The sequence below is a fragment of the Hyaena hyaena genome, unplaced genomic scaffold, assembly GCF_003009895.1.
Source record: "Hyaena hyaena isolate Hyena2069 unplaced genomic scaffold, ASM300989v1 scaffold_31, whole genome shotgun sequence".
NCBI lineage: Eukaryota > Metazoa > Chordata > Mammalia > Carnivora > Hyaenidae > Hyaena > Hyaena hyaena.
This window is the reverse complement of record NW_024080664.1, coordinates 4286221-4313162: the sequence shown is the minus strand read 5'-3', so window position 1 is coordinate 4313162 and position 26942 is coordinate 4286221. Positions and strand designations below refer to the sequence as shown.

Here is a 26942-nt window from a genome sequence, read left to right as displayed (position 1 = left end):
TTCAGTCTCATGACTGTGTGATCATGACTTGAGCTGAAATCAAGAAGACACCCACTGAGCCACCCAAGAGCCCCTAAAAGGCATTTATTTTCCTAAAAGGCATATTTTAAAGAAAAGAAGATACAACCCATAGGTTGGGAGATAATATTTTCAAATTATATGTCTGATGAGGGACTTGAATTCAGAATACATAAAGGAATCTCAAGTTTTAAGAAGAAAACAACCCAATGTCAAAAAAGGGTGAGGGCACAAGATTTGAACAGGCACTTCGCTTAAGAAGACCTATAGATGTCAAACAGGTACAGGAAAAGATGCTCAACATCACTCGTCTTTAGGGAATTGCAAATCAAAACTACAATAGTATGTTTCCACACACCTATTAGAATGCCTACAATTAAAGAGTGACCGAAACCGACCACTAGCAAGGATGTGAAACAACTAGAACATTCATACACCGGTGGTGGGAATGCAACTTGCCACAATGACTTTGGAAACAGTTTGGCGTGAAAAGGTTACCTTTTACTCATATGCAAGCCAGCCATTCCAATCCTAGGCACACGTCCAGGAGAAATGGAAGCATAGACCCATACAAAAGCTAGAACTTTATGTTCATAGCAGCTTTATTTGTGATAGCCCCAAACTGGAAACAATCCAATGTCTTTCGACGTACGCACACGGATAAACACACTGTGGTCCCATACCGGGGGTACCGCTCAGCAGTGGGAAAGAGTGAATTATGGATGCACCAAACAATATGATGAATCGCAAAGTAATTGTGTTGCATGAAAGAAGTCAGACACAATGTAAATACTGGCAAATTCAGATAAATGATAGTGAATAAAAAGCAGATTAGTGGGATGATAATGGGGGAGGGGAGGCAGCATAACCGTGAACTGTTGACAGTGTGGGGCATGTTCACCACTTTGATGGTGGGGCTGATTTCCTGAATGCATATGTCGGTCCAGAGGTAGCCAACTGCACACCTAAAACAAGTGCAACTTACCGTATGCCAGTGACACTGAGGGAAGCTGCTTTAAAAAGCCTATTTTTAGGGGGCGCCTGGGTGGCTCAGGGGGTTAAGCATGGGACTCCATCTGGGCTCCGGTCATGATCTCACAGTTGGTGAGATGGAGTCCTGTCTGGTGTGATCAGGTCCCGCGCCCCAAACAGCTTGGGGTTCTCGCTCCCTCTCTGCCCCTCCCCCGCTCCTGCAGGTGCGCCCTCTCTCAAAATAAATACACTTAAAAAGAATACATATATATTTAGAATATTTTTTCCTGTAGTCACTCTCAGGACCCAATAGTCCTCATGCCCTTCTTGGTCCCTGTTCTTCTCTCGAGTGACATTGGAAGGCGGTGGCCCAGCCTGGGTCCCCGAGAGCCCCGTGGCCCTGCCTGTTCTTAACGCGGTGCTGTGATTCAGTCCCCGCCGCAGCGAGAGAAGGCCGGCAATTACACCCCAAGGGCAGGGACCAGGCCATCTTGACTCACGAAGTGTCACGATGACAATGCAAGCCGAGACCCCAAGCAGAACCCCGCGCTACGACGCGGCGCGCCGCCTGCCTCCCCCCGGGACTCGGGGGCCCCGCGGGGACAGACGCCCTGGAAGGGGGGCCGCGGGGGGGGGGCAGCCGCGGAGCTTCCAGAACCCCGAGCCCCGGCGCCCGGGCAGGCGCGCGACGACGCGGGGCGCAGCGCGGCTTCCCGTGGGACTCCGCAGCCCCGCCCGAGGCGCTAACCATTTATGTCACACTGTGACAATTATTCTGCATAAAATTATCATTAAAAACCCTAATTTTTCAGCCTCCGACTCCGCCAGTGGCCTTTTAGCATTCGTCAGCGCCGGCGTCTGCGGGCCTGTGATCACCCCGCTCATTACCTCGGTGTGGCGCCTCCCGCCTCGCGCTCGCAATCAAGCGCTAATTACACCCGCCCGGGGGCCGGGGGCCGGGGGAGTCGGGGGAGTCGGGGTCCGGGGTCCGGGGTCCGGGGACTGCGACCTGAGGGCGGGGGGAGTCGGAGTCCGGAGTCCGGGGCTGCGCACTGGGGTCCGGGGTCCGGGGACTGCGACCTGGGGTCCGGGGGAGTCGGGGTCCGGGGCTGCGCACTGGGGTCAGAGGGTCCGGGGAGTCGGGGTCTGGGGTTGCGAACTGGGGCCCGGGCTCCGAGGCCTGGCCGCCAGGAGGATCCAGTACTCTCGGGGTGCGGTGGGGTCCGGGTCTGGGGTCCTAGGGGCTCCGGGTATGAGTCGCGAGGCAAGGGCCGGGGTAGGGGCTCCGGCCAGTCCGTCCCGGGCCCCGGGTCAGGGACTTAGGGTCTGGGGCGGGTGGTGGGGAGAGGGGACCGAGGGTAGGTCGCGGTCCGGGGTCACCGAGAGGGTGGCCGAGGCCCGGGCGAGCGTGTGGGTGGGGTCAGGGCGCACGCGGGGTCTGAGATCCGCGGGCAGAGCCGGGGCCGGCTGGGTGCTGCTGCTGCGTGGGGGTGCACAGGGCGGGGGGGCGGAGTCCGCAGCGGGCTTGGGGCGGGCTGGTCCCGGGGCGGTGACCGCGGCGGGGTCCCGGATTCTGGGACAGGCGGAGTCTGGGTGCAGGGTCCAGGGATGGGGCGGGGGACCCGTTGGGTCCTGAGGGACCACGGAGGCCGCGGGGTCTGGGGGCGGAGGCTGCCGCCTCTAGGGGCGGAGCCTGGGGGCGGGGCCAGGGGCCCAGGGCGTGGCCGGCCTCCCGAGGAGCCTCGGCCCCGGCGGGTCAGGGTCTGTGGCCCCCGGCTGGGCCGCGTGTCCTTACCCGAGCGAGGAGGCCGTTCGGCAGAGGTGCAGGGGCGCCAGGCCCTCGGCGCTGAGCAGGTCGGGGTCGGCGCCGTGCTGCAGCAGAAGCTGGGCGCAGGCCGTGTGGCCCCCCAGGCAGGCCTCGTGCAGGGCTCCCTGGCCCCCGGGGCTGGCGTCGGGGTCCGCGCCGCGCTCGAGCAGGTGGCGCACGCAGGCTGTGTGGCCGCGGGCCGCGGCGATGCACAGAGGCGTGGTGAGCTCACGCTTGTACTCCAGGGTCCAGAGGCCTGGGGAGAGGAGGGGTGCAGTGAGGGAGAGACCGGTGGGGGCTGTGGCCATTGAGGCCCAAATAGGGTGAAACCATCTCTTAGAAGTAGCTACCAGGTGGGCATGTAGCTACATGAAGACAGACGGGCCATATAGAGGCATATAAGGACGCAGAGGGTTGAACCAAGAATGCGGGTGATGTCCAGCTAGACGCACAGAGAGAAGAGGAGAGAGGAGAGGAGAGGGGAGGGGGAGGGGAGGGGAGGGGAGCTGTCTCCCATTCTAGGGAGACACGTGCAGAGACAAAGGCGGAGAGGGGCAGAGAGAGCTCTCCAGGAAAATGAAGTGTAGGAAGCGGAAAGGAGAGCCTCACAGGCACCGGAGAGGAAGATGGAGACGCAAGGGGGAGAAAAGGAATAAAAAGGAGATTATTAGGGCCAAAACCAAGCCAGAGGGAATGGAGGGTATTGAGAAGCAAGAGAACCTTGCCAAATACGCGGCGGGGCCGGGGGGGCCCCTGAGGACTCGGCTATAATGTGAGGAATGAGAAGCTGGCCAAGTGGGTGGACGGCGGGAGACTGTAAGCCAGGGATTCACATTTTCCAGGCTCTGAATTAGGGACAGCCTGAGGGAGGAAAGTGTGCTGTGGATTTTTCTGGAATCCAGCTCTCTCTCTCTCGTTGAACCCCAAACTTATCCCTTTATCATTAACGGAGAAGACAGCGGGCGAAACAAACTGACCCCCGGCACCAAGGTTGCTCAAGGAAAGGCCTTAGAAAGTTTAGTGCTCTTGGAAGCCGCTGGGTTTCAGAAGCTCCCTTTGATGTGATGTCCACATTCAGCACAATTCTGGTTTGTTTCTTTGCGCTTTTTAGGGTTGTGTGTGTGCGTGTGTGCGCATGTGTGTATAGGGTTGCTCTTTCTTGACGGATGAATGGAGCAGGTGCTACACATTGTACTTCTCTGAAAACTTTGGGCTTTCAAAAGGCCCATGGAAGGTTGTTAGCGGCCAGGAGCGCTCGTGGAAATGGGGGAAGCAGTCCCTGGTGAATACACTTCAAGGGACTGGATTTCACATGGCAGGAATGCCTTCTGATAATGATGGAAGAATCGATACCATGGCTGTAATGAGCTGCAGAGGAGACCCTTTTCACAGGCCACCTCCTTCCTGGGACCCATGCTGAGCAGGTTTTGAAAGACCACTCATAATTACCTACCTGCATGTGGTGCAGGGTTCCAGCCTGCCCTGTGTCCCTGAGGCCCAGCCCGAAGGTTGTTGCACACTTAGGTGGGGGGTGTGGGGCCTGTCGTCCTGGCGGTGGATGGTGGTGGCCAGGGCCCTGGCATGTGGGTCTGCACGGGTTTGTTCTGCCCTTCCCAGTGAAGACCGGGTGTGATTTGGAGGGGGATGGACGCTTATGGTCCTTGATGAAACAGTGGTCTACATTCCTGCAGCCGCCAGCGCCTGGCTCTGACTGTACCCGTTTTCCTGAGCTAGGAAGTCTACTTACTGGGTTGGGGAGGGCAAGGAATGGGGTGCTCCATGCTCTTGGGCACGCCAAGTTCCCAACCCAACGCCATCCACCCCCAGCAGCTCTGATCACCCACTCCTGGATCCCTGAGTCTTCCCAAGGACTGAAGGAAGGAGTCTGGGTTGGGCGTTCAGCTCAGCCATAGCTTAGGGCCAGCACCTCTGTCCAGGTCCTGGGAGATGGTGGTAAGCTTCCATTAGGTCTTCAAGAAAACCCAAGTTCTGAGGCAGCCATGTGGATCAGAAAGCCTGAATCAGTCGCCTATAATCCCCGCTCGGTGGTCCAGGTTCTGCCGCCAGGAGGAACATGGACATAGGCTTCTCCCCATGTGGCACGTGCCTCCAGATGCCAGCTCTCCATGCCGACGCTCGCCTTGGAGTGCGAGCTGGGTGGGGCTGGTGTTTCCTCCTGGACACACTGAGGTACTGGAGGCCTGCACTGCGAACCTGCTAGTGTTCTCGCAGGGGGAGCTGGGATTGGCCACCAGCAAGTTCTCATATGAGACAGGGTGCTGTTTGCAAGCCGTGTTTGGTCCTTTCTGCTGCCGGGGTCAGCTTCAAGAAAAGTCGAGTGGCTGAGCCCAGGGAGCATGGAGAGTCGCAGCCCTGAGCGCCACCCGCTGTCTCTTCCCAGTCTACAGGGAGGCCAGCACTGGCGGAAAGGACTGCCCCTTTCCGAGGGAACAGCTCACCCCCTTTGTGGCCGGAATGCCCTTTCTGTTGTTTGGGCGTGGCACGCCAGAGAAAACCAGCAGAATTCAGGGGTGGAAAGATTAAGGCAGAAAAAAGGAAGAAGCCTTTGGAATCAGACCATGGGTTAACATTAACACCTATTTGAAACAGCAACAGTTGAGTGTGGTTGAGTGTGTCCAGGGCTGGGAGGTATGTGATTAAGAAAACTGGCATTAATCAAGCGTTCAACAATGAATCGAGCCCTCCCCAACCCCACACGTAGACTTTCTAGCTCAGGAAAATGAGTACAGCCCTGTGACAGTGTTTTGGGTTTATTTCCTTTTCCCTGGGTGAGGTATAAAGAGGACCGTGTCAGTTCTTTGGAAACTGACCTTCTGCAATTTTTTTTTAAATTTTAAATGTTTATCTATTTTTGAGAGAGAGAGATTGAGAGAGAGAGAGAGGTCAAGCAGGGCAGGGGAAGAGAGAGGAGGATAGAGGATCCAAAGCAGGCTCTGTGCTGACAGCAGAGAGCCCGATGTGAGGCTCGAACTCGCAAACTGCTAGATCACGTCCTGAGCCGAAGTCAGATGCTCAACTGACTGAGCCACCCCGGTGCCCCCTGACCTTCTGCATTCTTTGCCTGCCGGAGCCCACAATTCAGGCACATGGGGCATGGGACACTGGCTGTTGGCCCACTGACCACAGCGTCTCAAATCCTTTTAGTCTGGCAGAGCTGCTATGGATGCCAACACACGAACCCTCATGGTAAAGGTGTTGCATATGGATGCTCTGGGGGAAGGGTGCCCAATGCAGAGAGTGAGACGAGAAAGCGCCGGTAACAGCCTGGTGGTCAGCAAGTCTCTTCATCCCAAGTGGGGTGAAGGGGTGTCTTTTCCTTGGACGGGCGTGTCTCTTGCCAGCCCAGCACAGAGCAGTATTCAGGCTACAAGAATGCACTTAGACATATGACTTAGGGACCCCTGATTTCTTTCCCTCCCTCCCCCATTCTCGGGCTCCCCTGGGTTCCAAGAGGAGCACCTGCTAAGGGCTCTCCCTCTGCTGACACTGGCTGGGCCCCAGCCCCCCTGTTTTAGCTGTGGTGCTCACAGGTTCCTAGAAGGCCCGTGAGCAGGGTTGCATGCCAGGGGACAGTTCCGGGAGCACTCTGTCTCCTGCCTCCCCAGCTGCCAGGTGCAGCCACTGGTAGATCATCACCCAAACCAAGGTCCCGTTTTTAAAGACAACAGACACTTCCAGTGCTCAGATGAGCACTTCTTACCATCATTTTGGCCTTTCTAATTTGATTTCTCACACATCATCACTTAAAACATTGTAAAACCAGATTTCGTTTATAGAAGTCCTTTGCTCCAGTGTGTTAAATGCAGCTCCTCTGGGAGTGGTCTACACCCTGGACTTAACGTGTCCAGAGGAGTGTTAGTAGCTCCTTAAAAATAAACAGCCAAGCTTTAAAGGAAAAGGGGTACCTGACAGTCCAAATGTGGCTGGGGATTTCACCTGCCACTCCATCTCATCCTTCTTGATCTCAAACACCACATTGGCATCCTGGAAGAACTGGTTTGTGAGCAGCTCAAGACGGCTCAGGTTGCCCGTGACCAAGGCAGCATGGTACTCGAGCACTGGGGGCCCAGCTCTAGCTTGAAGCTCTTTTTCCATCTTCTGAAAGATTTGAAGTTCTCCTCTAACGGGCTCTGCCCATCTCTCCATTGCAATGCTGCTCTTTCAGGAGAGTTCTTCAGGAAGGGGAAAGACGGTCTTACGGAGTGTGAGCTATTTCTATTGTCATTACTCAATTGTTATCCAGTTGGGGCTCGGTGGTGGTGTATTTATAACTCCTGCGGGCTCTGATGTGATCATGGTTACTTGATATGACCAGCATCGTGTGACCACTGGGATGCCAGAGCATTCAACCTTGTGATTATATAGATTCGACTTCCAGAGACAGACACATCTATTTATCACACACACATCTATTTATCTCCAAGACAGCTCTGCACCCAAGGGCAGACACCCTAACATGGGCGGGGCTTCTCTCTCCTGCTCTATAGGATGTCTTCTTCCTTTTGGCCCGTCACTTTCTTTGCCGCTGTGAACAAGGGTGGGTGGATGTGTATTCCAAGGGCTGTGTCAGCCCTGAGCACGTATGGAGGCCCAGCTGGATGCTACAAAGGACCAGGTTCTATTCATAGGGCAGACCAGAGATCTCCAAAGGCATCACCTGTGACCTGGTGCGCGCAAGTTTCTTCCAGTTGTTCAGAACTGATCCCCAAATGCACATCCCTTGCTGAAGATGGGAAATGCCACAATTTCTGGTTTTTAAATGAATGGTAATAGCTTTTTGTTGGTGTCTTCCTAATTATTTGTTACAGTTAGTGTAGGGCTTTATTTTATTGTCTGAACATTAATGAAATCATTTTTTTCTTATAATGTAGGTAATATGCAATCCTTACATCTTTTTTCTTATTCTTTTTTTTAAAAATATTTTTATTTATTTCTTGAAGAGAGAGACAGTGTGAGCAAGGGAGGGTCAGAGAGAGAGGGAGACACAGAATCTGAAACAGGCTCCAGGCTCTGAGCTGACAGTCAGCACAGAGCCCGACGCGGGGCTTGAACCCACGAACCGCGAGATCATGACCCAAGCGAAAGTCGGACGCTTAACCGACTAAGCCACCCAGGCGCCCCTCTTTTTTCTTATTCTTATTTTTTCTCCTCTTAAGAAGTTAGAATGGACCACTGTCATTGAGCAACAGCATCCTTTGCGGTGTCCATGTGAGTTATAATAAAAACATGTGACCAAAGGCTCAAGGGAGGACAGAGGCTCAGGAGGGTGCTGTCTGGATGCGCAGAGCAGAAGCAGCGGAACACATGTCCAGGACAGTTACACACACAGGGGTCCTGAGGGAGGGGTAGTAACAGCAGCCCCCGTCCCCTCAGCCAGGGACACACACCTGTGGGATCCTGTTGCTACATGGATTTTGTAGCTGTAACCAACACAGACACAACAGGAGCCCCTCGGCCTGTTTCCCACAGTGGCTGCAGCGGTTAGCATTCCTACCAACAGTGCCTAGGTTTGCGTTTTCTTCACATCCTCGCCAACACTGGTTATTTCTTGTGTTGTTGATTTTAGTCATTCTGACAAGTGTGAAGTAATATCTCTGTGTGGTTTTCATTTCCGTTTCCCAATGATTAGTGATGTTGGGCATTTTTTTTCATGTGTTTGTTGGTCATCTGAATGTCTTCTTTGAGAAAATGTCGATGCAGGTCCTAGGCTCATTTTTTTTAAATGTTTATTTTTGAGGAAGAAAGAGAGAGACAGAGAGTGAGCAGGGGAGGGGCAGAGAGAGAGGGAGACACAGAATCCAAAGCAGCTCCAGGCTCTGAGCTGTCAGCACAGAGGCTGATGCGAGACTCGAACTCACGGACCATGGGATCACGACCTGAGCCAAAGTCAGACGCTTAACCAGCTGAGATGCCCAGGAGCCCCCCTCTTCTCATTTCTAATTGGATTATTATTACTGCTTTTTTGGTGTTGAGTTATATAAGATCTTTATATATTTTAGATATTAGCCCCTTATTGGGTGTGTCATTTGCAAATATCTTCCTCCATTCAGTATGTTGCCTCTTTGTTCTTTGATGGTTTCTTTGCCGAGCAGAAGATTTGTATTTTGGTGTAATCCCAGTAGTTTAATTTTGCCTTTGTTTCCCTTGCCAAAAGACACCTATCTAGAAAAATGTTCCTATGATTGATATCAAAGAAATTAGTGCCTATGTCTTCTTCTAGGAATTTTATGGTTTCAGGTCTCACATTAAGGTCTTTAATTCATTTTGAGTTCATTTTTGTGTATGGTATAGGAAAGCGGTCCAGTTTGATTCTTTTGCATGTAGCTGCGCAGTTTTCCCAAGACCATTTGTTGGAGACTGTCTTTTTCTCACTTGATGGTCTTGCCTCCTTTGTCAAAGATTAATATGCCATATAAGCATCTTCTGTTTATTTCTGCACTCTCTATTCAGTTCCACTGATCTATGTGTCTGTTTTTGTGCCACTACCATACTGTTGGGATTACTACAATTTTCTAGTATATCTTGAAGTCTGATATCTCCACTCTAGCTTTGTTCTTTTTCAAGACTCGTTTGGCTATTTAGGGTTTTTTTTTGGTGATTCCCTCTCTATTTTGGGATTATTTGTTCTAGCTGTGTAAAAAAATATGTTTGGTATAGGGGTTGCATTAAATCTGTAGCCTGCTTTGGGTGGTATGGACATTTTAGCAGAATTGGTTCTTCCAGTCCATGAGAATGGATCTGTGAGGGCTCTCTAAACCCTCATATCGCATGTTTTAAAGTTGACTTCCCTTGCTTCCAGCAGCAGCAGCAGCAGCAGCAGCAAAGATAGAATCAATGTCATCAGTGGAGCAGCAGAGATTTTTTTCAAGGGTCCCTTCTGCACATAAAACACTGCTGAGTGCTATGGACGATGCCGTGGTGAAGAATATATAGACCGTGTTTGCAAGGAATGCAGAGCCTCCAATGGACACAAGAAGCAGTGCATGCAGAAAATGATGAAAGGCAACACTACCTAGACCATTTCCTTATCAACTGCACAGAAATAAAGTCAACAACTCTCTCCACTTCATCTACATCCCAGGCAGTTGCTTTGTCAATTTCAGCAGTAGTATTAGTTCCTCAGATTTGTCATTTCTCTAAGCTTAGTCATTTTGCCATGTATTTTTCTCAGACTGATTGTGATTAAGTTCATTTCTGAAGGACTTACTCATACACAACTATAACATGACCCAACTTGCACTTCACTTTAGATTGAAGAATTCCTTTGTCCCCGACATATTTTGTCATGGGTTATTTTTAAAAGGAGTGGGAAAACTGGATGCGACTGCAGGGAGAAGGGCCCTTCTGGCAGTGTGTCCTTTGCTAAATTTAGCTTTCCAGGCGTTATATTTGTCAACAGTGCCCTAAATGTCCAAGCTTGATTTCAGTGGCTAGGGAGTAGTAGTCAGAAACAGACATGGTTCTTTATGAGAGCTTCAAAAATAGCTCGTGGGAGACAGCACTCGTTTTACAAGTAGAACATGTAGATCATTTCAGGAGAATCGCAGCGATGCCTTAAGAATACAATAGCCATATGTGTGATTATTACATTAAAAAACAAAATAAGACAAAGTGAAAAACAAAAGACCCCATAAACACCTGTAAACAAATCCATTCGATCATCTGTTTATTCAACAAGCATTTGTGGAATATTACGCTCTAGGGTGCATCGTTTGGTTTTGGAGTATGGAGACAAAAAATACAATAATCCTGCCTCCACGAATCACACGGGATAAAGCAGTGACCACAGGACCCCGACCAAAAGGGGTTTTTTAGTCTTCCTTTCTCACCAGCTGAACAATGTCCTTAAGTTACAGGTGAATAACACTGTTTCCTGACCCAACGTTGAGTTCCTTCTTGCCCACAGCACAGTTCTGTGTGTCCATACCTTGCTTGGGTCAAGCCATTTTAATTTTTTAAAATGTTTGCTTGTTTATTTAAATATATTTTTAAATGTTTATTTATTTTTGAGAGAGAGAGAGACAGAGCGTGAGCAGAGGAGGGGCAGAGAGAGAGGGAGACACAGAATCCGAAGCAGGCTGCAGGCTCTGAGTGTCAGCACAGAGTCCCATGCGGGGCTCGAAACTCATGAACTGTCAGATCATGACCTGAGACATAATTAGACTCAACCAACTGAGCCACTCAGGCGCCCCTGTTTTTTTCATTTTCGAGAGAGAGAGAGAGAGAGTGCACGTGGGGGAGGGACAGAGAGAGAGGGAGACACAGAATCGGAAGCAGGCTCCAGGCTCCAAGCTGTCAGCACAGAGGCCGACATGGGACTCGAACTCATGAACCTCGAGACCATGACCTGAGCCAAAGTCAGACACTTAACTGACTGAGCTACCCGGGCACCCCCGGCTCAGGCCGTTTTAATTTCATTTTCACTGCCTTCACCCTACTCAGATTAATCAGGCATGAGCTTCAAGATACCACTCAAACCTTACCTCCTCTGACTATTTCAGTCCATATGAGAAACTCAACTTCTTCTAAGAGTGAATTTGTGTATGATGTTGCTGAACAATTATTAACATCTTCGAGGAATTGTGATAAAACAGAAGGACCAGAAAAACCAGTGTTTTAGTTTTTAAATAAGTAAAGAATTTGATTTTCCAAAGTCTGAATTGACATCAGTGTTGGGTAAGATCTCTAAACAGATTGTGAAAAGATGGTTTGGGCACATTTAGAAAAGGGAGTGGGGGTCCTGGGTTCTCTGTGGGTCACTAGGAACAAGTCAGGTTGGATAAAATGATTTTCCTTGGTGACATGGTTATTTCATTAATATGTAGAGGGCATCTAGGCATGGGTCATATTTCAACCTAGCATGGAAGGGTTTCTGAAAGCCTTTTAGAGAAGGTGGGCAAAATCTGGATCTTCTTTTAGGAAAAGCCTGCTAACAATACCAGCTGGAGAGATAATACCCAATGCACCTGCAGAGTAGCAGTTCAAATCTTGACTATAAAATGGAACCCCCTGGAAAGCGTTGAACAGATATGGATGCCTGGATCCCAACCTGAGCGATTCTGTTGTCAGGGGTTGGGGTGGGGTGCACCCTGGGCGTCAGGTCTGTCTGTTAGAACCGCCCACCCTCACACCACAGGTGTGTCCAAAGTGCAGCCAAGGTTTTCGGTCTGGTCCTGTACAACACATGCTTCTGAAGGGGTTGGGTGAACACCTGGAAGGGGGGGATCTCACAGTGTTGGGTGACAGGGAGCCTGACACAGTCACAATTCCAAAGGAAGGCAACAGGCCAGAGCAACGGGCTGATTCAACCAGTGCCACACGGCAACATTAAAACCCCAGGCACATAGGGTCCCGCTGTCCTCGTGGGTCAAGTGGCCGAGCCTGCCGCACGTCCTGTCTGTGGCACTAGAGGGTTCTTTTTCTTGTTTTTAAGGCTAGAGGTTAGTGATGCTGTTGTGCATGTTTATACCCAAATTCAGGTGACATAAATGCAGCAACTGTTTGACACTATTTTAAACCATTCAGAGCATTTTGGTGCAGAGTAACTTGTGTGGGTTGGGTGTGAAGTTGAGCTCCCTTCCTCCCTGAGAACTGGGCTTCGTAGGACCCGGACTCTCCCTGGGACCTTGGAGGCACCTGTGCTTTGCTCCCTCATGGTTTGCTTGACCTCTCTGTTGGCTCAGACTGTGTATGCTCTGTCCTGCCCCCACTCTGGGGCATAACATTCGCTCCTGAATTATTATTTCTTTGGTTGGTTTGTTCGGTCTTAGGCCATCCCACTAACGGCATCACATAGTGAGACTGCCAACTATCCTGAAGATATGAAGTGTCCATCACCGTGGGGTGAGGGATCTTACCCCACCTATCTCCTCCATCTCCATTTCCTCTGCCTCTGGCACAACCATGAAAGTCCCCCCACCCCTTCATTGTGGCTCCACCCTTCTCAGGCCCTGCTGGTTTCAGCTTCTACTCCAGGGACCTGGTCCAGTAACTTCTTCTGAATAAATATGGCACCCTTCTTGAAAGAGAGGGATTCTGATGAAAATAACTTTCTCCAAATCAGTGTGCTTAACAGTTTCAGTCCTTTAGAAGAACTGTCAAACTTCACTTGTATCTGTGGACCATTTCAGAGTACTACACAAATTTAATTGTGGTAGACTTTTATTGCATATGGTGGCGAAAGCTTGGGAAAAGAGGGACAAAAATCCAAAGAGGGTGGATACCCAGCTTCTATCTCAGTGACTCAGTGAATGGACAAAATCTCTCCAGTAACTATCCAGGTAGTCAACTGAAATTTTTTAAAAAAATTTTAAAGGTTTATTTGATTTTGAGACAAAGACAGAGCATGAGTGGGTGGAGGGGCAGAGAAGAGAGGGAGAAGCAGGCTCTAGGCTCTGAGCTGTCAGCACAGAGCCCGACGCGGGCCTCACACTCACGAACTGTGAGATCATGACCTGAGCCCAAATCGGATGCGTAACTGACTGAGCCACCCAGGTGCCACGGTAGTCAACTGAATTTGAATATAATTTTGCAAAGAATATCTTTTGGGACTTAAATTATAAATGTAAAATTTTGTCCATAGAAGACACAAAAACTAGCTTTCTATATAGAGTCTTGGCGTGGAGGTAGCAATGAGAGGGAGTTTTTGCCTCAGGGTTGCATAAGCTGAAGAAGTAAAATCCACCTTGAAATTATAATGAGATATACAAACGGTAGTGTTTGAATGAATGGTAATTATTATTTTCAAGTGACATCGGGATCTTTGCATCCTGCTATTGAATTGATGAACGATCTTCTTTTCTTCAGAAGTGTCTGAGGATGAGCCCTGCTGGTGAGCCTGAAATGTGTGTCATTACAGGATCAGGCTGTTTCTCCAGGACAGTGACTTTCCATGTGTTCAAGCCACAGGGTAGGGTTTCCCAGCAAGACACCTTGCGATTTCTTTGTGTTTTTGGAGAGAGCCAAATGTGTGGATTCTTTCCTGGGCCATGGGGCAAACGTCTGCTTCCTTTTGGGATGAACTGTCCAAATAAACGGACAAGCTAGGACAGCAAAAGTAACTCGCCATGTGGACATCGTGAGATTCTGAGCACTCTCTCAAATATGCCAATGTATATTGTTAGCCTGGTCAGTTTCATACTTCCTACATGAATTCTTTCTATAAACGGCCATGAACTTAAATCCAATCAGACCCTAGGATACTCACATGTACTACCACTTGGCTAAGGTCTTTCTTTCACTGTAAATCATTTTTATCTTGTTTTGGTCCTCACTCTCCCTATTTAATTTTAAAGGCCACTCCTCCTTCATCTCCATTCCCTGTAGCTTTTTCAAATTAAAAAAAAAGTTTTAGAATAATAAGCTGGGCGGGTGTGTACGGCTCTGCTTCTAAGAGCACCAGGACACATTCACCCATCTACCAGAGTTAGTCACACAGACATTAATATAAAAAATGTTAAAATATCTCAACCTTTTCTCTGAATAACAATGTTAGCACAGCACACCTCATTTAACAAAACATTAAAACATTTTACTTCCTCAGATCAAGTGTATCTATTAATAATGACTTAAATTGTCTGTACTGATTTCACATTATTAAGAAATCTCATTCCCATCGTGTGGAAGAACACAATACGGTGGTGGGGGGAACACCTCGCCAACCTATTTTCCTGACATTGCTACCCAACATGGATCATGCAAAACAACACAGTCACTTCTCATTATGAATGCGATCTTATCCAAAGGTCAAGTGCTGCTTTCATCCATCGCCCAGGAGGGCTTTTTTGGAAGCTCAGAAACAAAGGTGCCCTTGAGTGCTGCATGCCCACTGTGGGACAGAGAAGCCAGATTCTCTGCATGCACAACCACGAATAAATAGCCCTGGAAGGACATTTATAGACTCTGGGGACGTTGCTGGAAAGCATATTATTGAAGCTTTCCCTGATAAAGGTGACGAAGTTTCTTTATGACTGTCATGGGGATTTAATTACATGATAAAATAGCAGCTCCTGCCTCTTGAGACAAATTGCATGTGAAGACTGATTGTTTTTTATGAACCTCACACAGGGAGCAAAATACTTCTCTCTTGAAGTTGCTTTGATCTGATTGTTATGTCCTGTCACCCTTCATATTTCTTCTAGAAACGAGGACTTTACTGATCTTGTGGTTGAGGAGGGAGGGCTCCTGGAGAGCTCACTTGGTTGCTTTGCAGCCCTGCATGGAAAGCCAGTTTTGTCTGGTGGTCTAAAGTTAGCTTTACTTATTTTTCTGTTGGTGAGAAATGAGAACGTGGACTCCCAACAGAAAGATGGGGAAAAGACGTTATCAGAAATGTAAATGACTATTAAAACATATGCAATCTACAATTTTATTAACTTCAAAGCAAGTTAAAATAACAAGATTTTTAAAGGGCTGAATTTTGGAAAAGTTTGGTGAAAACAATGCTTCTTAGTTTGCAGGTGGAAAGGTAAATTTCTGTACAATTTGGAAATATTCTATGGAGGCAAAGAGTAGAAGTCCCTGCCTCTAGGAAGTGTTGTGCTGGGTGGGAGACATAGGTGAGACAAGCAGTAACTAGTGAGTGGGACGAGATCACTGCCAGAGGCACAGGTCCGATGGGGAGCATGCGTCAAGCAGAGCATTATAGTGACAGGAAGTAGGGATGGGACAGGCTGGCTCCACAGGGGGCATCTGAGCAAAGCACGAGGTTCTTGAGAGACAAGGATGGCTCATGTCCCCTGGAGGTGTCTGTTTCCTTCCATTGACCTACGATGGGTGTGAAGAGCTGTATCCTATTGTTTTTGGCTGAGCAAGAGGCAAGGTGTGGCCTCAGGATGGTGTTAGATGGGGCCATGGGTGCAGCCTGGAAGGCAGGGCCAGGCAAAGGGGGGATGTGGGTAGGAAAGAAGCAGCAGTCATCAGGCCTTGGAGGTTGGAGCCGAGGTGAGTGGCAGGGACTAGACCCTTGGTGGACATGGAGATGGGCTGCCCAGACCCCACTGTGAGGGAGGACTTGTCGCCCCAGATGGCAGCCACCTCCTGCAGGGTTTGCCTCAGCTGCTGAGAGCTGCCTCATCCCAAAATACATCTCCAGGGGGCTGCCGATCCCATGATTACTCAGGTGTGGAGAGAGGTCCTGCCACATGGACCCAGTGTGGGACACCTGGGAGAGGGGTCTCGCTCCAGAGCTCCCCTAGGGTGGGCCACGCATGGCACTGTGCGGCCTGTGTCACAGATCGGCTTCCCCTCTGCCAGTCTGATTTTCTCCCTTTCTTCACAGGTGTTCATGCCCAGCAAATGTCCTGTGAGGCAAACTCCACTCTGTGTCAAACTGAGAGCCCCTGAGGCTCCGGGGCCACCAGGAAAGTTGGGTAGATGTGTTGTCAGAGCAGGATAGGATAGGAGAGCAGAGAGATGGCCTGCTCAAGAGCCAAGAAGGGTATGGGGGATTGATGGTGTCTTTGGGGTGTGGTTTGGATCAGAGTTTCTCAAACACCTTCAGGTCAAGGACTGGGAATCTTTGTTTGTCTGTTTCAATTTTCCATGGACTGAGTCTTTTTAAAAATACAATTAAAATTTATTACAAGAAAAAATACTATGGGAAAAAAGCCTTGTCATCGTCATTGCCAAGTTGCTATCAAAGTTTTTAAATGCTCACTGTCGATTTCCATGGCAATGCTTGGCAGACCCTCCCCTGCCTCCCACGGTGCTCTGAGTAGTGCTGTTATCCATCACTCACTGGAGTACAGGGTGGATAAAAGGATGCTGGGAGAAGAGGCAAGGCAAGTTACCTTATGGCACATCTTTCAGGCCCTTGAACACATGCTATAAAATTTGAACTGGAAGCTGTTCAATAGGGATCATCACACTTTTTCTGTAAAGTGCCAGATACTAAATATTGTAGGTATTGTAGGTCATATGGTCTTTGTGGCAATGACTCTGCTCTGCCATGATAGCATGAAAGGAGTCATTGACATTATGTAAATGAATGAGCCTGGCTGTGTTTCAATAAAACTTTACTTATAAAAACAGGCAGCCAGCCCTCAGGCTATAGTTTGCTGACCTTTGCTGTAGGCAGTGGGGTGCCACTGCAAGTTTATAGGAAGGGGAGAGACACGCACCTCTGAATAAGAAACTGTCATTGCACCCTTTTCTCTGTGTGCCTGTCCATCTCTCACTCTACCATCTCTGAACGTACTCTTTATTCTCAAGGCAAACTTGACTCAACAAAACTCAGCAGAGTAGCCAGAAACCTAGGTGCACATTTGATTTATTTCCCTCATTTATATCCTGCTTCCTGTTTGCTGAACTTCTTGAATCTGTAAATTTATGTCTTTCATCAAATTTGGAAAATGTTTGGTAACTGTTTCTCTAAATATTTTTTTCTGCTTTGTTATCTTCCTTCTTTTTTTCTTGGACTCCAGTTGGGTATGTTAGACCTTCGAAATTGCCCCACAGTCCCTATTCTTTTTATTTTATTTTTTTAATCATTTTGCTTGCTGTTCTTCAAATTGGATACTTTCCATTGACCTATTTTCAAATTGATGGACTCTCTTCAGTCACCTCGGGTCTTCTGTGAAGCCCACTGTTGACTAAAACAAGGTCAACACAAGCTTCAAGGGAGGCGGGAAGAGTTGTATTGCCTTGGGGACTCAATTAGTAAAGAAGGAGGCACCTTCTTGAGACATGTCTCTCCACCTCCGTCTGTCTTATATAAAAGAGTTTTTGTTTTGTTTTTCAAATGAGAGGATCTCCTTCCACTGCTGAATGGATCCTCACTGCCTTTCTGGATAAGTGTAAAGACCTATGTCAAGGATTTGTGGCCTTATGGAATCCTCTCCCAGTGTACTTGCCTGGACTCCCTCCCTCCGCTCTGGTATACACACTCTCATTTTCAGATGGGTCTCTCTTCCTTGCACAAGGCAGCACGCCCCTGTCTGCTCCACGGTTGCTCTTGCTACTCCCTTTATTTGGATTGCATTTCTTTCAATTGCAGCCTGTTAAGAACGTGTTCATCTATCAAGGGCCAACCCAAGAGAATTTTAGTGTCCTCCCTGTGCTATTTAGTCTGTTAATATTATGTGCCTACTGTGTGCTGGGTTCTGGTGAATAGGACAAACCCAGTCCCTGTTCATATCCAGTTGCTGAATTTGGTATTAGAAGATGATGGACAATGGGGCTGGGAGGTAACACCAGGCTACAGGTAGTATGTTTGCCACTTCCAGTGAGTGCCTGAGGAAGATTTTTATCAGCAGAGCACACCATTGCAGGAGCCATCATCGTCCTGGGAAGGAGAAAAACCTCTTTGCTATCATCCTCATTTCTTTTTTGTTCCTTCAAAACTCTCCAGTGTGCTTGGGAGTGATGCTAATAGAAGTATGTCATCAGCATACATTATTTCTTTATTAGCCTGTTTCTCAATTTTGATTCTGAAAATATCCTGATTTAGTCTAATTGCAATTTCACTGTGTTCCACAGGCAGTGACAATTCATACTGGGGGAGGGGGGGAGCTGAGACATCACCCTGTTAAGATTTTTCTTTATGCCCTGTATGCCGTGAAGCTGGCCTATTAGCTCTAAGGCATGCATCTCATCTCCTCACAGTGATTCGACCTCTTTTGGGAAAGAAAAGAACATAGGGTATGTGTCTCATTGAAAACAAATAAATGTCTTTATTCTAGGTGGTGGGGGAGAGATTTTTTGCATCTGAAGCGAAGGCTGATGCTGGAACCATTTTATTCCTAAATAATTTAACTATATTCAAAGATAATCTGATGTTATTGTAGGAAAGTGTATTTCTAATAAATTCCACTTGATCTGGGTGAATCAATTCAGGCAGCACATAATTGAGTCTGTTAGCAAGGACTTTAGCAAGAATTTTGCAATCAGTGTTAATTAAGAAGATGGGACAATAATTTGTGCATAATTCCGGATCTTTTCCTGGCTTGTGAATCAAAGTAATAAGAGCAATGCTCCGGCTGGTGGTGGGATAGTGTCATTAGGTGCTGATTTATAAGTACTTAGAAAGGTTTAATTTCATTTTGCTTCGAGCAGGGTCTCCCTGCCCCCACGTTCTCTGCTCAGGGTTCAGGGTGTGCAGCTGAGATGGCGGAGCTCTTTCCTCGCTCTCCTTTCCTGTCGCTGCTGACCTCCTGCTTCCCATTTCTGTTTCTGTTTTGCACTCGAGCACCTCACTCGTTCATCCGTGTTTTTCCTTAATACTCTTAATTGTATTATTTAAAGTCAAAATCTCTATGCTATTGACGTGGGGTGTGTGTGTTTGCGCGCGTGTGTGTGTGTGTGTAAGGTAGTGTCAAAGGGTTGTACACTGCTTCAGTGGGGAAATTTTCTCATGGATCTTCCTACAATATGGGTCTGGGTGGGTAGGCATCAACCTCCTTTGATTAAAGTTGGGAAACATACTGGTTTACACACCTCTGCTAACTGGCTATTGGCCAGTTAAAGAACAAATGTGAGCCTCAGTGTCCCCATCTGTAAAGTGCAGCTACGGGCATTGTGGAAGACCAGGAAGAGAATTGGATTTACACTTTCTACCAGCTGTGGGACCCCAGGGGTGAAGTTCAACTTCTTAGAGTCTTTTTTTCCCTCAGCGGGGTAAGCGGGAAAGATCAGCCCTGGGGAAACAGGTGAAGGTCCTTCCCACCTGTGATTCCTCTCTCTCTGCCTCCATGGAGGTCTGGTTCTAGTTGTGACATGTTCTGGTTTGGGGGCTATTTTGTCTGAAAATTAGAACAAGACAGGCCCTGTGCCAGGCTGCTGCTTATTTGGTGAATTCAAGTTCATTAACCAGTCTCCCACCAGCCTTCCAGGAGATGTCTCACCTCCCTGGTTGACGTGGAGTCAGCCATCCCTTTGAAGGGAGGGCCTGGTCTGCACAGACCTCGGTTTGGATGCACTACACTTCGAAGGCAATGGAGTTTTGTTCATCTCTTCCAGAAACACGGGTCATTGGCCTTGAAATCTTAGTGAGTCCAATTTATAAAGACCCTAAGAGATGACCTGACCAATCCCATTTTTTAAAAAATGGGGATATTAAGGGGTGTGTGGGTGGCTCAGTCAGTTAAGGATCCGACTCTTGATTTCGACTCAGGTCACAATCTCACGGTTTGTGGGTTCGGGCCTCTTGTCAGGCTCTGTGCTTGGGATTCTCTCTCTTCCTCACTCTCTCCCCTCTCCCATACTCTCTGTCTCTCAAAATAAATAAATAAATTAAAAAAAATAAAATGAGCATATTGAGGTTCAGAGAGACAGCCTGACAAGTTCAAGATCACATGAGCAGTGGTGGAACTGGGGCAAGAGCCCAGGTCACCTCGCTGTGAGTCTCTTGCCGCTCCCACTGCATCACATCTCAGGGCCACCAGCAGTTTGCACGCTCCTGTCATTAGTTCGAATATGCCTATAAGGGAGGGGCTGTGCTCATTTACCAGACGGTTATGTGACTGTCCGGTTTGCCCTGGGTGATGTTCTCCTCCACGCATAGGGAAGGAGCGGTGGATGTGGTCCTCGTGTGATGGTGAACTCAGTGTCAAGCCTGCAGGGGTGCTGGTTGGATGAGAGGTTGCATTCCCCAAACAGCCCCACCTTCACGTGTACGCACATGCCTAGCACACGCTCCCCACACTCATGCTCCACCTATACATGCTGCTGGGCGCGATCTCTTAATAAAAACCCAATTAGTATTTCTTTAACTTGCCTCCAGATGCTTAAATACCATTACCCCAAACACAACATAATGCCTCTAGTTTTCTGTTTCAATCAAGAATTCAAGTAGCATCTTGACTTGTATATGATATATCAGCAGCAAAATCACGGAATGCTGACATCCTTAATAATAGCAATTAGTAATCAGTTGTTTCTTAAGTAGTTTGATTACGCCAGTTACCAAATTGTACCGTTGATGCATTTGGGGGCAAGAAGGGTCTCACCACCCCGCCCCCAGCCAACCTTTCTTCCTTCCCATGTTCTCGGTGGTTAGGGAGCTCATAGGCATTGAAAAGGCGCAAGGGCAAATAACACAATTGTCACTAATATTAAATAGTAGAGACTTGGTCTTAGCAGAGAGTAGAATTAAATATTTCTTTGCAGAAGGAGTAACCCCAATAGTATTTGTGGGAAGGCAATCTGTGCCCTCCCACCTCATTGTCGGCAAAGGAGCTCGGCCTGCCCATACCAGGCACGACACTCAGAATTTGGGCTCCTCGGTGCAAAGACCTTGTACTGGCTCTGGGTACCAAGTGTAAGACTGGTTCTCACTCCTGAGGAGTTGCTTTTAAGTCTGAAATATTGGGTGTGTATAACAATTAGCCCAGCAAGGCCACGGGTTTCTAATGGAGACTGAGGGCATTGTGCCGCTGTGGAGAGATTGGGAGGCTGTGGGCCAGGTGGGCAGGGCTGGCCTTCTGGCGGAGGCCATCTGCCGTGCAGGATCTGGAAGGAAGGGGTGGCTTAGGGGAGCAGAGGAGGTCCTCATGTGCCTCAGAATTTGGGTGCAGGCCTGGTAGGGAGGTTCCTTCTGGAATGGGGTGTTTGGAGCTGACTATGGGTGAGCTGTGTGCTCAGCCCTGTTCAGTTTCTCTCTCTCTCTCTCTCTCTCTCTCTCTCTCTCACACACACACACACACATACACACACGCATGCGCGCTCACACACATACACACAGAGAGAGAGAGAGAGAGAGAGATGGACAGACAGACTGTGCTCCATCCCAAGTCCATCAGTGCAGGGGTGCAGGTGGCTCTGGGAGGGCACAGGTACATTGTGTCTTCAGGAGAATCCCAGTCAATGATAGTTCCCCTGCCTCTCTGTGGGCCACGCAGGGAGGATACGTTCTTCACTTTGCCCCATGATCGGCTGGGGCTAAAATTTCAAGTTCCTCTGATTTTTGTCCTTCTTAAGAGGGGACACGTACACCTGGGGAGACTTCTCCAGAAGAAGCCCTTCCCACCATTTTCTCAGCTGGTGAGAAACTTATTGTGACACTGAGATAGAGGCATCGAAATAAGTTATTTTTTTTTCTGTTCCATTTGGTGAAATAACAAGTTCACAGAGCAACAAACATGGGGATTTCACTGACAGACACAAGGTCCTTGTGTTTCGTGTCGACAAGCAGAGAAAACGATTACTTTTTCTTATTTTTGGCCAACTGTCATCTTGGAGCCAAATGCTCAAAAACCTGCCAACCAAAGTTGTCCTTGGGGTGGAAACTTTCCCCATCTTCCCCAGATACTTTGGCCAGATTGTGCATGGCTCCTGCCTCTCTGGGCCTCAGTGAGCATTCCTGGCTCTGACCCCTGCTGGCTGCAACCCTGTTTTTTGTTTTCATCTTCCTTCCCTTTTTTTTTTTTATTTAAAAATTTAAAATTTTCACAGTATTCATTCCCGGTATGGGCTGCATTTCAAAGTATTGCCATAAGTTCTGGCCACTCTTCAAGGATTCTAAAGACCCCGCATGCGTATTTGAATCCAAAAGCTCTTGTTCCCACCAAGGATGGTCCCCAAGGACTCACAGTTACCTTGAGAAAGAACCCATTTGTTCCCACACTCAGCAAAAAGGAACCCGCGTGCCATTTCGGGCGGCCACAATGAATCTTTGCGACAATAGCCTCAGAGGAGCATGGAGATGGACAGGCCCTCAACACTGATCCAAGCCGGAGCTTACCAAAAAACATCTACAAGCTCCAATTACCCTAGTGGCAAAACCACACGGAGCCTTTCACAAACCATTGTGCCAATCCCAGAGCATGTGATTCGACAAGCATCTCTCAAGCTCATTCCATCATGGACCTCTGTTTGGGAAGCCTTAATGGAATCTCATGTATGAGCTACTAAGTAAAGGCACTGGCCCAGAAAAGGAGAGCAACTTTCTCAAGGTCACACAGGTCGTCGGTGGCAGACCCCAAGCTTCCATCTGGAGTATCCCACTCCATGGCAGGAGCTTCTCCAGACCCCTGAGAAGCACCCCGTGGGAGGGCGGCGAGCCTGGGAGGCGGTCACATGTGTTACTTCTGTTTACATTCTCCACTCTCCATACTGCCAGGCACACAGCACAAGGCCAGCACATTGTGACAATCAGGTCCCTCTGTTTTTGGTTTTGGCTGGTGACACTAGCTTCTACTCGTCACCAGGACCTTCCCACGGACCCACCAACAGTTCCCCTATTTGTCATCTATCTTTGTGTCTATCCTGCCCTCTTGGTTTAGACCCTGTCATCTCTCACCTGGAAGGAAACTGCCTTCAGTCACCTCCTCCCCTTTCTCGTTTCCTTCAAATCCTGCTTTTACATTGTGTCCAGAGTGACATACCCAGAATACAAGTCTGAACGTGCTGCACCGTCTGCCTTCAGGTTCAAGGCCAGCCTGCTTCCCTATAATAGAGTCACTGGTAGCAAGATGTGCCTTGGGATCACACACTGAATCATTCAGTGTGCTATCATCTTGAAATGAAAACAATCCAGGGCTCATCCAAGTCCTTAAAATATGTCATCAGCAAGGAACTGTTCTTGCCCTTCTGAAAGGTGCCGTTTGGCGGGGAGAAGTAGATACATGTATGATATAGAATGCAGTGGGTTCATTGTGGGAAAGAAGGAAATTCTCCTAACACAAATTTCATTGCTTTCAAGTGTTCAGCCAAGTCGGAGTGGGGGATGGACAGTGAAGATTGTGTAGGGCAATTATGAATGTGAAAGGAATAATATTTTAAATTGGGGATTGCAAATACACAGGTCCCCAAGCAGCTATGATGGCTTGGTAAAACGGATGTGGAGGGGTGTGGCACGTGCCTTTAAGCACAGCAGGAAACAGATGACGTGACCATCAGTGTAACAAATGTAGACAGGGTTCGGGGAAGTCAGTTAGAGGTGGCCACAGCCGAAATGGGAACCCCCATTCTTGGGAGTTGAGCCTTCAGCATAAAGATGAAGCCAAATCACATCAGAGATCTGTCAGGGAGGGGGCCTCTGGAAGCAAGTGCCCACCTTCCTGGCTCTTCTAGTACCTTCCATTAGCTGCACCCAACAGGAGTCAGAGAGCATGTGGCAGGTATATAGTTCATAAGGTCAGGCTGTGTGTGGGGGGTGGGGGTGGGGGGGGTGGGAGGGTGGGTGGGGGTGTTGGTGTCTGGAGGACAAATGCAAAGCACAGAGCTCAAAGCTCCAGGCCAAACAGTAGGTTATGATCACAAGATCCCCTCCCCACACCCCAGGACAATCTCCTGCACTGGTGAGCGTACAGGGCGCTGGCTTGCTGAGAGGCCTCAGCAGCTGTCTGTATAAAGCTAAGGTCAGAACAAAAATGTGTTGTTCTTTGGGCTTGTGGCTCCTGAGGCCTCGCTCTGGCCCTGACCATGGCCTTAGATAGTAGGAAAACCAAGGAAAAGAGGACGTAGGAGATAGTTTCTCTCTAAAGCCTAAAGCAGCTTGCTTAGGTCCCCAGTGAAAGGCAGTACACCTGGGAGTACACCTGGGAGTACACCTCCCCCACGCCATGAGGGAGTGGACGGGGGTCACCCCCTTGCGTTCCAATATGGATCTTCCTCCATATCACATGACAGTCCCATTGTTTGGCACCAATGTCTCCCACATGCTCCCTTTCGGTATACTTCCTGCATGTGTGAATGTGCGTGCATGCGTGTGTGCCCGTGGATGTGTGCATGTGCACATGTACATGTGTGTGCACGCACACGTGTGTGTTGGGAGGGACTATGTCTAGTGGGTGGAGGAAAGCTTGGTAGATCTTACAGGGGCCAAGTGTATCTGACAAGGCAGAACACAGCACCATGCAATTAAATCTTGCATGAGGGAAAATCTTGCATGAGGGAACATATTCTCATATGTTATACAAAGAAGTTCCATGAAATGACGGGAAAAAATACAAAGAAATAGGGAGAATTCACCCAAGGACCTGAATAGACAAATCACATGGGAAGGAGTCTACAAAGAAAAACAAAACCCTATGGAAAAGACTTTGTCCTGAGCAGTAAAGAAAGGATGGGCAGGCAGGCTGTGGCCATGACCAGGGCACTCTTCTGTTGGTGACTTAAGGATAGATATTCATCACCAGCAATGCTCAGGGAGCAGTGAAATGCACACACTCCTTGTCAGGGGGAGTAGAAAACCTTTCAGAAAATAATTTGGTGATTTTTCTGTCCTCATTCCAGTAATACTGCTCCTAGGAATTTATTTTAAGGATATAACCTGAATAAGAAAAAAGCCATATGAATGCTAATAAAGATGCTAATTACAGCATTATTGATAGTAGTGAAAATGTAAGCAAATATTCCTCTCTTGTAGGCATTTGGTTTAATATTTTGTGATTAATCACCTCAATAGGTGATGGAAATTAAGACTATGTAGCACCATAGAAAATACTTTAGATATATTAACTCAACAGAGCAGAACACAAGATCACATCTACAACATAGTTGTAAGTAGAGGAAATTTACATATGCAAAGTAAGTGCAAGATGAAAACAGGTGCCCTGTGAAGATGGGGGTGCCATGGATACGTTTCCTCTTTTTAAATCCTTTGAATTGTGTGCTAATTGATGTATAGCAACACACACGGATACACACAGTATGCCCAGCATGTGTGTATGTGTATCAACAAGAAACAGACAGCCAAGCAGAGATCACGTGCCTTCTCCAAGCCCAGCCCTCCCACGTGCTCATGACGTGTAATTTAGTTTCAGATGCATTCTGGTTACCTATGAGAACGCTGGGGGGCAGCTGGGCCGAGGGGTCTTTCATCCAGTCGTCATTGGCCAATTCTATCACGGCGTCCACGGGCCTCACTTCAGCACAGATCAGGTGGCTCACTCTCTCCTCATCCTTGGTGTCCAGAGCAGACTTTAATCTCTTCACTAAATCTGAGTCGAGTGGGTAATCAGGAAGGCGATCAGAGTTGGCCATTGTTGTGTTGTTTGCGTATTGACCAAACTTCTCTTCTTCTCAACTGAGTCCAAGGGTAACAGCTGTTTGCAGAGGACTGTGGCATTGCTATAAATAGAACAAACCTGGCTCCCGTTACAGCGGCTGGGGAGGGTCATTGGCTGGCAGCCTCTTCCTTCACAGGGCGATGGGAATCAGTCTTCCCGAAGGCCTCAGTTAAGGATTATTCTAGAGATGGGGCAGTAGACATGTTGGTAAGTGGGGGGAGAAGAAGAAGAGATGCTATTTTATTTTTATTTTATTTTTTAATATAATTTATTGTCACATTGGCTAACATACAGTATATACAGTGTGCTTTTGGTTTTGGGGGTAGATTCCCATGATTCAATACTTACAACACCCAGTGCTCATCCTGACAACTGGAAAGGGACACTATTTAAATTTTTTTAAATGTTTATTTATTTCTTAGAGAGAGAGTGTGAGAGTGCAAGTGGAGGAGGGGTAGAGAGAGAGAGAGGGAGACACAGAATCTGAAACAGGCTCCAGGCTCTGAGCTGTCAGCACAGAGCCCAATGAGGGGCTGGAACCCACCAATTGTGAGATCATGACCTGAGCTGAAGTCAGATGCTTAACTGACTGAGTCATCCAGGTGCTCAAAAGGACACTTTTTAAAAAGAAAACACTCAAGGCACTGTTGAACAATGTCATTCTTCTTTTAGCAAAAGTGAGATTCTATCCTAAAACTGATTGAAAGAAGTAGTGGCTGGCGCTCCCCTTTCCTTCTTTCCTTGAACATGGATATGATGTGTGGAGACATGGCCGCCATCTTACAGCCAGGAGATAGTCATGAGATGAAGGATCAATTGAGGAGAATGGAACAGAAGGAGAGGAAGAGATGGCTTCTCGATGACATTTCTGAACCTTTGCCTCAGCTCTGGGCCACCAATCACCGGACTTTCTGTCTCAATTCCTGAAGCACTGTTCATGAGTTTTCAGTGGTTTGCAGCTGAAAGTGTTCCTGGTTGATGTAGGTAGCATGTTCACTCTCCATTTAAAATCGCGGACATGTCCTGATAATCTGAAGAGAAGGAGCAGAAGTGGCTCAGCCTGTAATAAAGAATGTGGATGAGTCCTCCGAGCCTTCTGGTCTTTGGCAATTGAACTCTTGCCTTCCATGATAAAATCTCACTGTGTGTTGAGGGAGCAGCTCAACCAGGGAGCA

General features: G+C 48.3%; 1 protein-coding gene across 1 annotated transcript in view; it reads right to left on the bottom strand.

Annotated features, from left to right (window-relative positions):
- Positions 1 to 25741, bottom strand: part of ASB18 (ankyrin repeat and SOCS box containing 18) — a 62009-nt gene extending 36268 nt beyond the window's left edge. Inside the window, exons 1-4 of the mRNA XM_039228509.1 lie at positions 25537 to 25741; positions 22341 to 22350; positions 6724 to 6836; positions 2786 to 3053 (exon numbers count right to left, since the gene is read on the bottom strand). Coding sequence (XP_039084440.1) covers positions 2786 to 3053; positions 6724 to 6836; positions 22341 to 22350; positions 25537 to 25741 — 596 coding nt within the window. The remainder of the gene's footprint in view (positions 1 to 2785; positions 3054 to 6723; positions 6837 to 22340; positions 22351 to 25536) is intronic.
- Between the last annotated feature and the right edge of the window lie 1201 nt (positions 25742 to 26942).